Raw genomic sequence first — 17765 nt, 5'->3', positions numbered from 1 at the left:
CTTGCACAGCAGTGGGTACATGCCTTAGGATAAACTAGAAACCCTCATATTGCCATTGGCATAGATGTCCATAATTTGTTAGAAGTGGCTTAATACCATTGTTGAGCTGGACAATTTATTTTATATGTCCTTTCTTTAAGGAAAAGAGAGAAATAGAAACCCTATGTCATAAAATGTATTTGACACTAATGGTATAGAAACTCGTGGTGCAAAGAGGTAGAAAAAGCAGGACAGAATTATAGACTAAAAAGAAATAAAGCAAAAGAGGCAAGCAAAACAAATATTTTATGAGCATTCCCTCCCTCAATAAACCACAAACAGGTTGCTAGGTTCAGCAATTGTTCTGATATTTAAGGCCAATAAGTTACATTTTAACTGTCCAAAGTTGTTTTAAGAGTGTTCCCAACATTTAATTAGCTTTTTAAAGGCAAGTTTAAAATCTTCATTAAAGCTAGTGTACAATAGAGGATTGATAAGAGAATTCACATAACCAAGCCATGTCAAAAAGTGAGCCACTTCTGAAGATACTGTGTAAAACCCAATGCCCACAATAAGCTCCTTAATGAAAAATGGCAACCAGGACAGAATGAATGCACCTAAAATGAGCCCAAGAATGCGTGCAGCCTTTCGCTCTCGTATGCTGGAAATCTGTTGACGGTCTCCAACCAAATCGAGCTCATTGTCAAAAGTAGGGCTCCTCACTGAATGCATTCTATCAAGTTCTGTGGTTGGGTCAGATGTGGAGAAATCCGATACACAGAACGTCTGTGTGAGCTTGCAGCTTGCAAAAGAGTTTTGGCTGTCGGTACTCCTGCTGCTGAGGTGTCGGCTTGACCCGCGCTTTTGGTAAAGGCTCTTTGCAGCGTGATAAATTCTGTAATAGACAATCAGGATGAGTGTCAAGGGGATATAAAATGCTCCAAATGTGGAGTATATGGTATAGATAATGTGGTTGTGTTGGATCTGACACTCACTGGAATTGCTGTTACTGAGATGGTTTCTCCAGAACAAAGGAGGCATGGAAATGAATGTCGATATAGTCCAAACAGTGCCTATCATAAGTCCAGCTCTCTTTGCAGTTCTCTTCCTGGCGTATTTGATGGCATCTGTAATGGCCCAGTATCTGTCTAGCGCAATGACACAGAGGTGAAGTATTGAGCACGTGCAGCAAGTCATATCTATGCTGAGCCATACCTCACAGAGGAAGTATCCCAAAGTCCATCTTTCCATCACTATGTATGTAATACTCAAGGGCATGACCAGAACAGCAACTAATAAGTCTGTGACAGCCAACGAGCATATTAAGTAGTTTGCAGGCTGGTGGAGTTTTTTAGTTGTACAGATTGCCGAAATAACAGAACAGTTCAGCAGCATCGTCAAGGTTGTAATTACTGACAGAGTCAGAGTAATAAGCATGTTTTCGGTGACTGTTTTGGATTTTACAGCCATGTTGTCTTCTGAAGTGAAATTTGTGAGATTCATTTTCTCTGGGCTACCCAACAAGTTCACCGCTTTTGAGGTGCTGTTAGTCCCAGACTTAAAATTCTTCCATTCCAGAAGATCACAAGAATACTTCAGTCTTGAAGCTAGAAAACTGGATATCCCATCTTTTCCAGTTCTAGCCACTTTTTATCCTGGAAGATAAACAACAGTTAATTTGTCAGTTAATAACAGAACTTCTGTTTTTAGCCTACTTTCCCTAAGGAAAGTAAATTTATGAGATCACCCAGCTCTCTCTCTCTCTGTTCCCTTATCAACTTTGCAATGTCTGGGCTAATATGAACCAAATTTGGTGCAGTTGTAGAGACACAAAGGCAGGGGTGTAGCAAGGTTGTAGTGGGCCCAGAGACAAGATTTTAAAATGCCCTCCCCTCACTGAAGCTCAGCTCATGAAGTAAAGACATCTTAAATGAGGCTGAATAGTGGTAACGAAAAGCATAGTTCTATCTATCTACCTACCTACCTATCTATCTATCTATCTATCTATCTATCTATCTATCTATCTATCTATCACCTATGTGCCACAACAGAACATCATCCTAAATTATTTTTTAAAAGGTTTTGTAAATTGTGGATGATGCAGGTCATTTAATGGTACTGGAGAAAGACATTCTGTTCTGGTAGCTCCAGGTCTTAACATTCTCATCAATTTCAGAGGATCAATACAACTGAAGGAAGCCCAGGTGGGTGCACAGCTGGGGGAGTCAGTCATGTGACTTGCCTCTGGGGGGCTCCCCAAGGCAGTGGGCCCCCAGACAACTGTCTCCCCTTGCCCTATTATAGTTACTCCCCTGCACAAAGGGACTTTTCAATGGCATGGTTTGTGATAATGATTCAAGATGGTGGATGTGTGTGAACAGTTGGGGCACAAGTGTGCTAACGTGTGGGCTTCCTAACCGATTTGAACCAAATTTGGTACAGTTGTAGTGAGTGACACTCAATGGCATTGTTTGTGATTATGTCATCTACCCCAATTAAAAATGGTGGACGTGTGAACATTTACACATCCACCCCCAGCACAGTATCTCCAGTGACTGTTGCTGGTGTCTGTCTTATGTTCCTTTTTAGATTGTGAGCCCTTTGAGGACAAGGATCCATCTTATTTATTTATTATTTCTCTGTGTAAACCACCTGAGCCATTTTTGGAAGGGCGGTATAGAAATCGAATGAATGAATGAATAAATAAGGCTTAAGTGGGCTAATGTGTGAGAATGGTTATTATCAATTGAGATTATAGTGAAAGGAAAACAAGCAGATTAGTTCTTACCAGAACAACTTGTTATTTATTCATAACACTTTAACACTGTTTTTCTGTTCAGAAAAAAGCCCCAAAGTAGTGTACAACTACTGCAAATACAAAAACATTTTAAACCAAATTCAAACTAAAACTGCTCAAAAAATTGTGACACTTCTTCTGTGTGTGTGAGAGAGAGAGAAAGGGAGAAGGAGAGGGAGAGGGAGAGGTAGGTAGGTAGGGAGGGAGGTCTATTACTGCCATTACTATCAGCTCACTGCCATTACCTGAGGTATTTTTTCTGTTACCTAGTACCCAGCTGTGGAGCCAGCCGAAGAGTGGCCTGGGTCCAGCCCCACTTGGCGGCCCCCTCCAGATATGCCCGTGTGCATGATGTCATGTGCATGGGGGTATAGCTCAGGCTCCAGAGGAACCCAAAGAGAACTCCCCCCTCCCACCTGGGCTGCTGAGAGCCTGAGCGAACTCTCTGCCTGTTATTTCAGGCAGCGCCGGCTGCCTGATAGGACGTTTTCCCCTTTCTCTCCCTCCAGAGAAGGGAGAGAAAGGGGGGAAATATGCTATCGGGCAGCCGGCGTTGCCTGAAATGATGAGCTGAGAGCTCGCTTGGGCTCTCGGCAGCCCAGGCCATGCCCCTTTGTGCGTGATGTCATGTGCAAAGGGGGCGTGGCCCAGGCTTTCGAGGGCCTGAGTGAGCTCTCAGCTCTTCATTTCAGGCCGCGCCGACAACCCAATAGGACATTTTCCCCTTGTAGAGAAAGGGGAAAATGTCCTATCAGGCAGCCGGCGCTGCCTGAAATAACTGACGGAGAGTTTACCCGGACTCTCAGCAGCCCGGGCGTGGGAGGGGTGAGTTCACTCTGGGCTCCTCCGCAGCTCGAGCCACGGGGCTTTGGCAGCCCTTTTCATTGGCAGCCCGGGATCTTTGAACCTGTTGGCAGGCGGCAGTGTTAGCCCCTGCTTGTACCTTCAAGTATGCTGAAATAATTTGGTTGTTGCAGACAATCCCAGGAATAGTCAGCAACAGAGAATCATGTGACCTCTTAAATTATAGAATGATGACATGAGAATTGCATACTTCTAAACCACACTGAAAAGGTTGTATCAAATTATATATATGATTGTCTATCTATCTATACACACACACACACACATATTTTTATATTTGATAGTTTTTATTATCCTCAGGATTATGAAAAAAGGTCTTTTGACATGTTTCCTGGCAATACAGGCGATTTTCCCCAGGCAGATGTCTCTTTGAGGTTGCTTTCCCCGATATTGTGTTGCTATGTACCAACTATTCTTTCATAATTTTTGTCCTTTTATAGATGATTAATGGGTTTCTCTTCAGGCTGGAATATCTTCTAATAAATGCCAGTGTTGGTTAATGTATTTTTAAAAAGCTCAGTTTATTGAAACAAAGGTCAAACTATAGATTGCATGATTGAATGGAACTTTCCTATTCACCTCAAGTGGATCTTTTTTATCTTGATCTAAAGCTCTGTTCTTTGCTAATTTGACAATTCCTAAACTGTCCTATAATTTTGTCCTGGAGCAGTTCCTTCTCAAGTGTAAGAAATGATCATAAAGCATCCAATCAGCCTTAGAAACCCATTTATACTGTGTTTCCATAGTGCACCTGCACATTTATTTAAATAGCAGCAATGGCTATTCTTAGATCAGAAAGTAGAATGAAGTCGGGGGCCATAGACAACTTGGACCCAGGGTATTTAAGAGAATGTCTTCTTTCTTCTCCATGAACCCCACCGCTTACTAAGATCATCTAGGGAGGTCTGCCTACAATTGTCACCGGCTCATCTGGGAGCGACTCTGGATCGGACCATTTCTATAGCTGCCCAGAGGCTTTGAAATACACTCCCTGCCAGAAATGGAGCTTCAACATCCCTGACAGTTTTTAAAGAAAAACTTTGAAGACATACTTGCTTAATCACACTTTTAGCAGATTTTAAGTAGTTTTAAAATGTATGTATTGTGTTTAACTGCTATGATTGTTTTAATATGTGTGTATTTTATGTAAACAGGCTTGAAATGTATTTTGACAGCATAAATATATGCTAAATAAATAAATATTGCACTTTTAGAAACCATTCTAGTTCGCTGTCCTTATAACCAACAGCCTAATTAAAAAGTTTGTTTGGTAAATCTCATCATATATGATGATGTTGCATTACAGATCAGATGATGCTGCATTGCAGATATCAGATTTAGTTCAGCTGCAATATCTAAAAGCTATCCTTTTAAAATTTCAAAAGTCTTCATTTCTGGCAGTTGTCTTGAGATCCGTCCATAATTTCTCATGAAATGTCATTCTCTTTGAGTGGCAGCACCAGGAAGGGGGGTGGGAATATTGGAGAGGGCACCGAAGAAAGAGGCAAAGAGTGTATTTATTGGTTGAGGTGCAGGAACTTTGTACCACATGTCAAATCACACACCCGCTGCTGCCACCCCCCCACAATGTAATGGTATATTTTGCATCAATACTAACCATATTTTCTCTGAATTAAATCCTAATGGTTTTGATAGAGTTAACTTTCAAGAAAGCATGCTTAGGATTGCAGTCTTAATTTCCAATTAAATATAACGGGTCCAACAAGGAGGGGCAGGTGGGAGCAGACTGGGGGTGCTTATCTGGTTCCACCTATGTTCTCTTTATCTGACCCAGTAATTCCCAAAATGTGTGCTGGGCAGGCACTCAAGTGTGCTTTTAGCTTTAGGCTTCCATCAATATTTCATCATTAATTAATGGCATCCATGCACAGAGAAGCTGCCTGCCACGTCTCTGCATGATTCATTGGTCAGGTCCTTCCTCCTTCAAATCAGTCTCCTTGGAGGACAGAATATTTTGCTGAGCCTCTGCATTGAGTGGGACTGAATCATTGAGTGGGACAGTCATTCTTAATGCAGAGGATTGACAGAATGACCTGCATTCAAAGCGGGCTGCCTGTTGTCATTACATGAGACCCTGCTCTGGTCTTACCTGAAGAAACACAGGGGGTGAGGGGACAGGGCCATAACTCAGTGGTCGACCACATGCTTTTCATATGGAATGTTGCAGGTTTGATCTCTGGCACTTCCATGTACATCTGTCTGAAATCCTAGATAACTACTGTTAGTCAATGTAGATGATATTGAGCTAGACAGACCAATTGTCATATTCATTATAAAGTAGCTTCATATATTCATCTGCAGGTGAGTAATTCTTACCCTTGCACAGTCTAAAGCAAAACTTTTACTTTAAAACATTAAACATTATGTCAGAACATCCAGTATTATGTCACAACTGGTCCCTGATGTAGGTACATCATGTTTAATAGTTGCATATCAAATTTGAACATGATCTTTCATTGCAACATAAAATCCAGTGTATGATGACAACTATATTGATCCTCTTACTTCAACTGATGTCTTCCAGGGGAAAAATTGTTTCTATCTTGTTTTAGAGAAGCCGACTTAATGCATGTTAGCTTTTTATAGCCTTCATAGACATATTTTCATATTCAGATGCCAATCTTTTTAACATTTTAGCAGTACATTAAAATTTTATAATAAGCTGCTTTCAAGCAAGGGTTTAAAAAACTTTTGTTTTACATACACAACCCATTAATGACTTCAGAAGTGCACGCAGTTTGCTCTAATTATTGCTGATACACCACATATCCCACTGAGTATGTTTTTGCAGGACAGGAGACAGTCATATGCTTTTCTCTCAAGGTGGCCACTAGGGATGTGCACAAAACAGGTTTGCCCAGTTTGGTTTGAATTCGAACCAGGTTCGAACCAGGAGGGGGCAGTTCAGTTTTGGTTTTGCTTGAACCTCCCCCTGATTCGGTTCAAATTCGAGCCGGTTCGAACCGATTCGAACCGGTATGAACTGGTTTGGACACCCAAAAATTGGGAGGATGGTAGCTGGCACCCAGGAGTACCTGCCACCCAAACCCCAAAGCAATCGGACACTCGTACAATTTTTTATGAATTTTTGAAAATTATTTCTATTTTTTCCTCATAGGATATAATGGGACTCCAACCAGCCCATTATTCCTTATTGTGGAGCACCCATGGGTGCCAACAACCATGCAAACCCCGAAGCAATCAGACACCCCTATGGTTTTTTATGATTATTTGAAATATTTTTAATTATTTTTCTCATAGGGTATAATAGGAACCAAACCAGCCCATATCCCCTATTGCGGAGCACCAAGGGGCACAAAAGTGGGTTAGGTGGTAGACAACCAGGGGTGCCTACTAACCACAAAGTTCCAAGGCAATCGGACACTCCTCTGATTATTGGAGAATTCTAAAAGTATTTTTGAATTCCTCATAGAAAATAATGAAGATTGCAGCAAATGTATAGCTTCACGTCGGGGAGAAAGGGGTGTCCTAGAGTTGAGTGTGGTGGGTGGTAGTTCCCTAGGTGGGCAAGGAAGCTATCAGAATTATTTGAAAGGAATTGGGCAAAAGGCTGATTTTTAAGTGATTTTTGAAGTTTACGTGACTTTAAGGTTTTTCTCCATAAAGAAGCATGGAGGTGTCAGCAAATGTATAGCTTCACGTCGGGGGGGGAGGGGTGTCCAAGAGTGGAGTGTGGTGGGTGGTAGTGCCCAAGGGGGGCCAGGTAGCTATCAGAATTATTTGAAAGGAATTGGGAAAAGGGCTGATTTTTAAGTGATTTTTGAAGTGTATATGTCTTTAAGGTTAGCAGATGAGAGTGGTTTGTCATTGAAAATCTTATATGCTACCAAAGAATCTACACTCAGAACACTTCCGAAACAACAAAACCCAGTACCCCATGGGTTAGCAACCCATGGAGGTGGTTAGCACCCTTGCTCTGGGCCACCCCAGCACCCCTCAAATGCAGTTATGGGGCTGCTGAAACCTCTATTCTTCCCTATGGAGAAAAACCTTAAAGCCACTTGCGGGGTGCTGGAGTGGCCCAGAGTGAGTGGTAGTCTAGTGCAAAGAGCAGGGCTGCACAACTCAAATGCCCTGGTGGGCCGGAATGTTCATCCACAATGTGGTGTGCAGGGGCCAAGATCAAATTTTTAGCACATTATTACATTAAAATTATTACATTAGTTATTTGTGGATCTATCCCCCCATCAATGGATCCATAGTTTTAACCAAGGATAGTGGCCTTGGCAGAGAATAGGTCCTGTCCTTGTCCTCAATGAGTGGGGCCTCTAGAGTGCACACCAGCCCCAAACAAATGCCACGTCCTCTCCTCTCCCTAGTTGTTGAAGTTTTCAGGCTGCAATGCTGGCATGCTTACATGGGAGTAAGCCTCACTGGGCTCATCATGGAGCATATTTCTGAGAAAGCATGCACAGGATGGCACTATAAGGCAGTTTCCAGCTCTTGTGTTGCTGCAGGATACCTGGGGGGCCCATAAAATAGTCTCTGCGGGCCGAATCCGGCCCCCGGGCCTTATATTGTGCAGGCCTGGCAAAGAGGGTTTGGGCGTGGCTCAGGTTCTTTGAACCCATTCACCCAATGATAGCTCAGCCCCTGAAGCTATGAAAGAAAATTTTTAATCTTCTCTCCTTGAGTGCAAAGAGCAGAGGGGAGCATCCGAGCCTGAGGCTTGTGCTGGAGCATGTTTGTCTCAGCAAACTATAGTCTGCTGATATATCTGAAAATCAGACCACTATTTCCATTGGAGATCTTGCAAAATGCTTGAAATGCTTTAGGAGCTAAAGGTAACATTAGAGGAAGTGCTAATTTGCTGCTTCCATCTACTGGTAAATCCCTATAAAGGCACCAATGTCCTATTCTAGATTATAAGAAAAACAAAGGAAGGCACAGGCCTCTAACTGATAGTTGAAAACTGCAATTTATTATGTGACTAGCTGAAGGGCCCTTCAGAAATGATGTGCAAGAACGCTTTTTCAGACAATCTGTCTCCTCTGTGGGTTTACTCTGGAGTCAGGATCATTGAGAGGAAGTGTTCCCCTTTCACTCCTAGTGAAAATGGCTCTGCCAGTTTTCTTCCTTGCTGCACCTTTGTTGTGTAGTTCTGTATTCATGTCAGTAGCAATTAACGAGAGTGGATTGCGCCTTTTGCTGCCCATAGGCGGCCAAGGATTTTCTGACCCAACCATCGTGAGGAAGGTAGGGGTGGCGAGGATGAAGCCCCCTTTTTAACTTCTAAATGCTGCCACAGTAACGGGATGGGGGCCTGCGTGGCAGAATGGGGTGACTGGTAGGGTTGTGGTGGTGGGAGAGGAAGTTCCCCCATTTTACCTTAAGGCAGGCAGCTTCCGCTGTGTGGAGGAACTGGTGCAAGGGAGAGCTCCTTCCAGCTCCCCTCCTCCCTCTCAAATGAGTGCACACCCAGAAGCAGCCTGTCCAAAAACGGCATTTAGAAGTAAAAAGGAGGGGCTTCATCCTCGCCAACCCTACACTCCTCACTGCGGCAGTGGGGTGGTAAGAGGCTTAATCTCCTACTGCTGCCAGCAGTTTTAAAAAAAAGAATTAAAAGTTCAAAACAAAAAAAACACATCTTCCCTGTCCCAAGATCTGCCACTCCTCCAGGATTCACTGCCATAGGCAATGGCCTCCATTGCCTCTGCGGCAATCCACCATTGGCAATTCATGGACAATGGTTTTTCCCATGACACTATGGATTCGAAAGTTGGACTTTGGAGAAGCAAGATAGAAAAAGTATTGATGCTTTTGAACTTTGGTGCTGGAGAAGACTTTTGAGGATACCATGGACAGCCCAAAAAACAAACAAGTGGATCATAGGACAAATCAGTCCAGAATTTTTACCTGAGCAGGCTCAAACTATCATACTTTGGACACATTATATGAAAACCCAGCTCCCTTGAGAAGGCCATAATGCAATGAATACAGCATTGAGGGACCTTAAAGGTAGGGATGTGCACAAACCAGTAGATGGCGTGTGTGCAATGTGTGCATGCGCACCAGCCACTTCCAGTCTATGACCAGGGTGGCAAGAGGGTACGCTTCTGCCCTGCACCAGTGATTTTGGGCACAATGCCGGGGGGTGGGTGGGTGGGATGTGGTGGTGGGGTAAGAGCACCCTCCCTGCTCCTTAAAAGTAACCCCTCCCCTCCGCTGGACCACCAAACCAGTTCAGAGGTTCGGAAAAGGACCTCTGAACTGGCTCATGCACATCTCTACTTAAAGGCCAAGTTGAAGACAGATCATCCTGGAGAGAATCTATCTATGTGGCTGCTAAGAATTGACACTGATTTGATGGCACTTAATCAATCTGCAATTCATGTGAGGGGGATGTGCTGAGATGTTGATTAAATAACCATAAACAATGCAGTAATCTCAAAGGTGTTTTGATTTAATAGAGCTTTTTGTTTGTTTGCATTTCTTTTGTAATTGTTTCCTCAGGGACTGTGTAGTGTGCTGGTAACACTGAGATCCTGTGTTGGTGACAGTTGTTGGATTTATGTTTTTATTAATTTTGTTTTATGTTGTTGTTGTGACCAGCTGTATTTTTAATTGTGGCTTAGAGTGTTAGTGATGCAGTTTCTTACATGACCAGCAGATGTCATTGGTCAACATGAGCATTTTGAAAAGGAAAGGAGGTAGCAACCTGAAACACAGAGATCAGCAGGATGTTGGAAAAGCATTCCAGCAAAGGTCTGGCTGTCCACTGAAAACAACAGCACTTATTTTAAGGGTAATTAAAACTAATTAAGCTTCTGCGGGGTGTTTTCCACACTGGACGCTGCAACATACTCACAACATTTCTGTTGAGTGCCTGTCCAGATTGCCCTTGGTGTCGCCACGCTGTAAGAAGGGTGCCATCCACATTCCCCACACCTGGATTTGAATCATAATGATGCAGTTTTGCGCTACTTAATGCGTTTCAGGAAACTATTAGGGAGGCCATATTATTTAACGTGCTGCAACGTGTGGCAATGTGTGGCAGTCTGGACAGATTTTTATATTTATTCTGAAAATGGCATCTTCTGCTTCCTCCTGCCTCTTTAAATTTCAGCTCTCATGACGGGTGGGCGGGCTGCTGCACGCGCTGCATATGGAGGGAAGGGCAAAAGTCTCCCTCCCTTTCCACCCCCACTGGAGGCTGCTTAAGGCAGTGCAGGGGAATAGTCTCCCTTCTTCAACCTCCCAATTTTTTGTTCTTGAGGCCCCTCTCCTAACCCTCTCCAGCCCCTCCGAGGACTAGGAGCTCCCACCAGGCACTTCTCATATCTCCCCTTTTCAAAGCAGCTCGGAAATATTTCTGCGCTTCCGAGTCTCCACTTTGGGTGGTGTTGGTGTTTTAGAGAAAGGCGAGTGAGAGGAAGCATCTCAAAGATTTTTCTTCCTCCCTGAAGATGACTTGATGGGAGCTGAGAGAAATGAAGGGACGGGGTGGGGGGGAACATTCTACAGAGAGATTGCAAAAGTTGCAGTGTAAATAAAGAGAGCAGCAAACACACTTAATAATTGGATGGAAACAAAAGAAGCCAGGAGGAGGAGAGAGAAAAGAGTTTTTGCTGGTCAGTAAACTTGCGAGCGGCTGCTGGCATAAGGTCATTGCAAAAATAAACTAATTTGAACCATTTGGAACTAAACCCAGTGAAAGAAATCAGTCCAAGGGGAAAGCGGGGGTGGAACTGAGATGGGGTGGTGGAAGGCATGGGAAAGAAAGGACTGTAAACGTCCCCCACCTCCCTCCCCAACCCCCGTTTCAGCCTTCTATCGCTCAAACACACCAACATGAGCAGGTAGAAAGCAGAAAGTTTTAAGCAGAACCCTCACCCACATCTTCAGACTGCTTGCCTCTTCTCCGCCTCCTCTTTCCCTCTCCAGCCTTAGATTTTTTAAAATATCTTTGCTTGTCTTGTGCTAGCCTGCGTTGACAAAAGGCTTTTTGGGGGGTGGGGGGGAGGTCCTTCCCCCTCCTGGCGGATTTGTGCAAGTGCACAAAGAATTTTTATTTTTTTTAAGTTAAGTCGGGTCACTGAGCCCCCTTTCCCTCCAATACCCCATTGGCCCGAGATACAGGAGAAGGAGGGGCCAGTAGATGCATTCCAGAGGTGGAGCATGGAAGCTCTCTGCCTGGAAAAACCACTGCAGTAATAAGACAGATTACTGCCTGAGAATCGCTGTGCTCCTAGTTTTAAACCACTGCCTCACTCCGTTACATTTTGCAACACTTTAAATGTTGCAAATCTCATAGTGTGGAAAATGCCCAGTGGTGGTTTTCTGAGGCAGATGGAGTATGCATCAGATCTGGATTTTCCAAACCCAAACTCCTGGCTTTGCTGCTCAGCTTTCCCACCCGCCCCCCGCATATAGATAATGTAAATGACCTTAATGTGTTTCAGAAAGCATCTTTTTGAGATTTCATTGCTTTCAGAAAGCAAAAAACAGGCAATGGAGTCTTTAAAAGATGCTGAAAACGTGTAATAAAAGCTACCATTTCAACATGGAATAGAAAGAAATATGTTTTGTTCCTGAAAAAGCAATATGCTGAAATACAATGGGCAACTGTATTTTATTTAAAAAATAAATAAACCAACATTTACTTTCTTGCATCTTTTTGAGGTGTCTTCCTTTTTTGGTTTCCACTTTCCTTGGTGCTGCTCCAAGATGTTGCAGCTAGTTTTGTCTCAAGGTCAAAGGGTATTTCCATCTTATTTTGGTACCCTAGTTAGTACAATTCACTCAAGAATATACTTTTGAGACTGAATGTATTTTTTGAAAGTATACTCTGATGTGAGCTTTAACTGAAGAATCAGACTTAAAAAGAGCCTTAGTTGCTGTGGGAAGGACCTGAAACATGCTGGGCTATTTTAACATAAGAAATTGTTACTTTCAAGCACTAGATTGAGACATGCCTCTCCCTTTGATCTTTTCTCCTCTTTGTTGCCTCCTTTCTCTTCTGCTTACAACACATTACAAAATTCTGCTCAATTATGTGCAAAATTCAGAACTCAGTTATATGTAGAAAGTAACATGCTACATACTACATACAGATTATCACAACTGACAATCTCTCACTTGAATAGTTCAATTTTCCATCCCAGAATATGCTCCTGTGCTTATAGCAGTTGCATCATGGCACAAAGCAGCAGCTATAGCTTCTTTCTTTCTAAAGCTTCAGAATTTTGGTTGGATGTCTTTTCTGCCCACATCTCATGTGGTACCCTACAAAAACAGGTGGGGAAAATGTCCAGTTTGCTGCAAGGCAAATCACAGAAGAAAATTTCTCTTTGCAATGAGAAGGAATTGCAAAATGTCAGCCCCACTAAGGAAAAGGCCAATGAGCTTGTGGTCCCGCAAGATTCCTTGAAGGGCTGAGATCTACTTCCAGTATTTCACTCACCAAGCTTGACAAATGTAGCCTCTTATATATTTTATTATTTATTTATTTAGCATATTTCTATACTGCCCCAAACACAAGTTCTCTGCTCCAAATGCAAATTCCACCCAAATACTGCCCAAAACGCAAGTTCTCTTAGATGGAAGCCACATTTGCACATAATATCAAACTGGAATTGAATGGGGCAGAGGATGGAATTTGTGAACGTCTGAATGTGTGAAACCGCAGTTTCATGGCAAAAGTGACCTGCGCTTGGGTGGAGGGGCATGGCAAAAGTGACCTGTGGTTTCCCTTGCCAAACTCCAATATGAACCTTCAGTTTGTAGTGAGTTTTGCTGCTCCAACCTGAGGTTTGGAGGTGGCAGCGTTATGTCCGAACAGAGATGCCATCGTAACCAGAGTTTTGTGCTGTTTTGGGAACCAATATCACAGAGAGGGTGTCCCAGACCCACCCAGGAATGCACCCACTCCATGCCTTCCATGCTTCTCACTGGCTGACTCTCCGAGCACTTGACCAACCCCCTGTCTCTGTACTACTCAAGCTGTTTCCCAGCAACAGGGATGCTGCATTGACCCACCCCAAGCTTCTAAGCCTGTCAAAGGAAAAAGTCACATGGGGCTGTGTGCCCGTTTTCCACTGTGTCTCTTGTTACTCCCTCTGACAGTCATACTAGAAGGGATTGGGATGGCAAACACTATGTGTTTTGGTCTCCAAAAATGAATAAATGAAGTATGTTCACAAGCACATGCAGTTGCAACTCAGATTGCTGCAAAGTTAACATATGGCAGGGCAGCAATACCCGGGGTTGGGATTAAAAGGCAGCTGCACCCAGGAATTCTTGAATGGTGCTGCTCTATTTTGTGTACAATAAAGTTGGGAAGGGGAGCCCAGCCCCTTCCCTTTGGATAAAAGCATGCAGGTGTTACTCATGAGAAGAACCATCCAGTAGGAGCAGTATTGCCTCCAGTCCCTGGAGAGATTCCCCCTGTGTGATGATGATGATGGATACTATTCAGGAGCAGACCGTTCTCTCATGTGAGTGAAGACAGGCATGTGGGCTGGACAGAAGCTGCTGCCCAGTCTGGTTGCTTGACACAAGCAAGCCACAGGGACGGGAACCATGGCAACACCTTCTCCTCTCCTAGTGACTGCTGCGAAGAATCAGTCCAAGCAGTAGCTCTGCCAGTCCGCTCATCCATTGGCACATAGCCACGTTTGGTTTTGCCCACTATGGCCACCCTACCTTCCTGGGATTGCTGATAATTGGGGCTCCCCCTCACCCATGATCCCCCACAGCAGTTGATCTGCATATGTATAGAAATTGAATACTTAATAATAATAATAATATGTCGTTGTAATGTCTCAAACGCAGGAAATTTGAATGAGAGTAAAGATCTATCCCCAGTCTCAGTGTTTCCCTAGTCTGTCCACCCAGGACTGCCAGGACACATGGAGTGGCCACTACTCTTGGGAGTATGAAAGGGTTGCCTAGAGGGGAGAGGGTCATGGTGCACAAGTTCTGTTATTCACCAGAGAGAAGTGGGGCCCCTTGATTTGGCTGGCCTACCTCATGGGGGCACAGTCCATTGGAGGACTGAAGCTCACTGAGCCTCTGGTCTTCTCCAGTGGAGATGGCCAAACCCTGGCCAGGAAGCCAACAGGGGGGCAGGAGTGTGCTTGGGTGTTCTTGGACTGCTTTGCAGAGCTCTGCCATCACAAGAGCATCCTTTGTCACAGTGGACCCAGGATCCTTTGTCCTCCCTCATATATATATTCCCTCAGAGGAAATCATCATGATCCTTTCCAGGAGTAACAGAAAAATAGTGCCCCTTTCCATTCCCCCATTGCCAGTAATTGTGCTTGTATGGGACTGTTTTGTTGGGGGCTCTCACAAGGGCGGCGATGCAATTCCTGTCAGGCAGGGGGACCCCCAGGGCCAAAACCACACCACCTTCATCTGAGAGCCCCACATTAATTACCTCTGGGGGTGGGGGGCCTCACTGCCACAGCAGCACTGCTGCTACTTCACGTATTTGCCGCCAGGAGAGAGATGGCAGCTACTATCACCAATGCGTGGGCTCCCCTTCTTCCAAACAGCACTTCTGTGCTATGGAGACCATCACATGCCGTGATGTTATGTTACGCAATGGTCTCCATACTCAAATAGCACAGAAGCGCTGTTCAGAGGAAGGGAAGCCCATGCGCCGACGGTAGTAGAATGAGGGGAAGCCCACCTGTCTACCCTGGTGGCAGAGATGGGAAGCAGCAGTGAGCGCAGTAGGGGCGATGGGGATGGCAACTCATGGACAAGGAGGGACTGCCCTGGGGGCCCTTGGGGACCTCTCAAACCATCTGGGCCCAGGTGCATCTGTCCCCCCTTGTCCTATGGAAGCAATGCCCATGGAGAAGGGCTTAAATGCCATTTAAAGGGATTTAAATGCTCTTTCCGTGCTGAGGGAGAGCAGTCTATTCCGAAAAGGCATGATCACGCTCGGCACCCCCCCCCCCCCGAAGATCATAGCCAATGGCTGCTGCCCAGCAGATGTTCTGATGCCTTGCCCACAGTCTGGCAACGTGAGCACTATGAATCTTGCTGGGATGCAACCTCAACAGACAAGGAAGACGGAATGACTCCCCTGCCCTGAAACCGGAGTTTGCCAGGTGGTGGTTGGACGAATATCTGCGATGCAATTCAGGGTTACAAAAATTAATCTCAGGTTTGTTTACCTGTGGTTTGCCATTACATGCAAATGTGGCCAAGGATACACTTCCTTTAATTTCAAACTTCAGTTTGCTTTTTTGGTGGTAGCCACATTATTTATTTAATCAAGTTCTATACTGCCCTTCCAAAAATGGCTCACGGTGGTTTACGGAGAAAAATAATAAATAGATAGATAGATAGATAAGATGGATCCCTGTCCCCAAAGGGCTCACAATCTAAGAAGAAACATAAGATAGACACCAGCAACAGTCACTGAGCTGAGCTCAATGATTCCTTGAATAGATGTTATTCTGAGGTAGCATCATTTTTAGTTTCTTGCAGAACAAAGCACTGTAGGGGTCATCATGCTACACTAAACTTCTTAATGGACTGTGTTGTATATTCCATACTGTTTCCTCTTTTGAATGATAGCTTGGGAAAGACCTGATGCAGCAGCTGAATTAGTTAGGGACCGCCATTGGTTGTAAAACAAGCTGGAACTTGTAAACTTGCATTTCATTTTCACTTTCTTTATAGCTTGTGATTTTGGAACCAGCTGAGCTGTAAGAAAAATGAAGGCAAGTTGTGGAGTGTCATTTATAGTTGATGCTACTACAGAGTACACTGTAAAGGTAAAGTGTGCCATCAAGTTGATTTCGACTCCTGGTGCCCACAGAGCCCTGTGGTTTTCTTTGGTAGAATACAGGAGTATAAAAACAAGGAAGAAATAAGGGATGAGAAAGAGAAGCTATTTTGATGACAGGCCAATAAAATATAACAGAAATTTCACAATGGCTCTCAATTCAGATCCACAGACTAAAACTCAGGTATCTAACAATGAATATTTTATATTAATATTGCATTAACATCATACATAGTGCCTTGGGATCACTCTACCATGTCACAGAAGTGACACTGAGGCTGAGCACCGAAATTTGTTCGTGTCCACCCACTGGAAACAAATTCATAGCACCTGATTTTATGTGATAAAGCCAACGTGAATCAACCAATCAAGTAGTTTTTAATGAATTGAGCGAAACTTGTGAATACTCCAAAATGGATTCATATTACAACTTGTCACATTGTGATTGAACCAACTTAGATGCTGAGACACTGTACAAACAAGTTAGGCCTGTGTTGAAACAGTGCAGTCAATCTGTTCAACATGCCAAAATTGTTAAGGAAAAAATATTTGTTGACATTGTGGCTGGGGATGATGGGACTTGTAGCCCAACAACATATAGGGATGCAAGGTTGGGAACTCCAGCTCTGGACTGGGGAGCAACAGCAGGAGAGCATGATTTTGTCTTCATGCCCTATTTGTGAGCTGCTTGGAAACATCTGGTTAGCCACAGTGAGAAGCAGGATCTGATCTAAACCAGAATGGGCTCCTCTTACATTTTTACCTTTCCAAAAATCCAGGCATCAGTTAAATGTTGAGTGTTTGTTCAATGCATAGGTGTAGTGATGGGAAGGCTCCTCTGACTGATGGAGGACTAGGCCTCACAGTCGCTAGAGCAACTGCTGGGAGGGTGGGCCTTTCCTAAAAAGGCAAAAATGCCCAGGAAGTTCAAATCCAAGGGACCAATCCAGAGGACGGGGCCGGGATTTCTGGCATAGCCACCTACTGGAGAGGAGAAAGTTTTGGTCTGTGAGTTCAGTCTGTCCCAGGAGGGCGCTGAGGTGGCTGAGCTGCTGCAGATTTGAGCAGTAAGGACCTGTGAGCAGTAAGCACCAGTATAGCTAGATGCCATATTATTTGTTGTCTTTTCTGTATTACTTGAAATCTGTATTGCCTAAAACTCTCTCATATAATTGTTCATATTGCATACCTTTTCTTTAAATCTAATAAAGATTTTACCACTGGTGGCGCAGTGGTAAAACTGCTGCCCTGTAACCAGAAGGTTACAAGTTTGATCCTGACCAGGGGCTCAAGGTTGACTCAGCCTTCCATCCTTCCGAGGTCGGTAAAATGAGTACC

At 44.1% G+C, this 17765-nt stretch overlaps 1 protein-coding gene across 4 annotated transcripts in view; it reads right to left on the bottom strand.

The window, feature by feature from the left end:
• Positions 1-266: 266 nt before the first annotated feature.
• HTR1E (5-hydroxytryptamine receptor 1E) overlaps positions 267-17765 on the bottom strand; it is a 68105-nt gene continuing 50606 nt past the window's right edge. For 2 of the 4 annotated variants that reach the window (XM_053287571.1, XM_053287572.1), the window contains exon 2: positions 267-1634. In XM_053287571.1, the coding sequence (XP_053143546.1) occupies positions 391-1482 (1092 nt within the window). In that variant the 5' untranslated portion in view covers positions 1483-1634 and the 3' untranslated portion in view covers positions 267-390. Of the gene's footprint in view, positions 1635-16145; positions 16346-17765 lie in introns of those variants that run through there. The other 2 variants (XM_053287574.1, XM_053287573.1) reach the window with 2 other exon arrangements.

The sequence above is a fragment of the Hemicordylus capensis genome, chromosome 1 (genome assembly GCF_027244095.1).
Source record: "Hemicordylus capensis ecotype Gifberg chromosome 1, rHemCap1.1.pri, whole genome shotgun sequence".
NCBI classification, from domain to species: domain Eukaryota; kingdom Metazoa; phylum Chordata; class Lepidosauria; order Squamata; family Cordylidae; genus Hemicordylus; species Hemicordylus capensis.
This window is presented reverse-complemented; position numbering and strand designations above follow the sequence as displayed.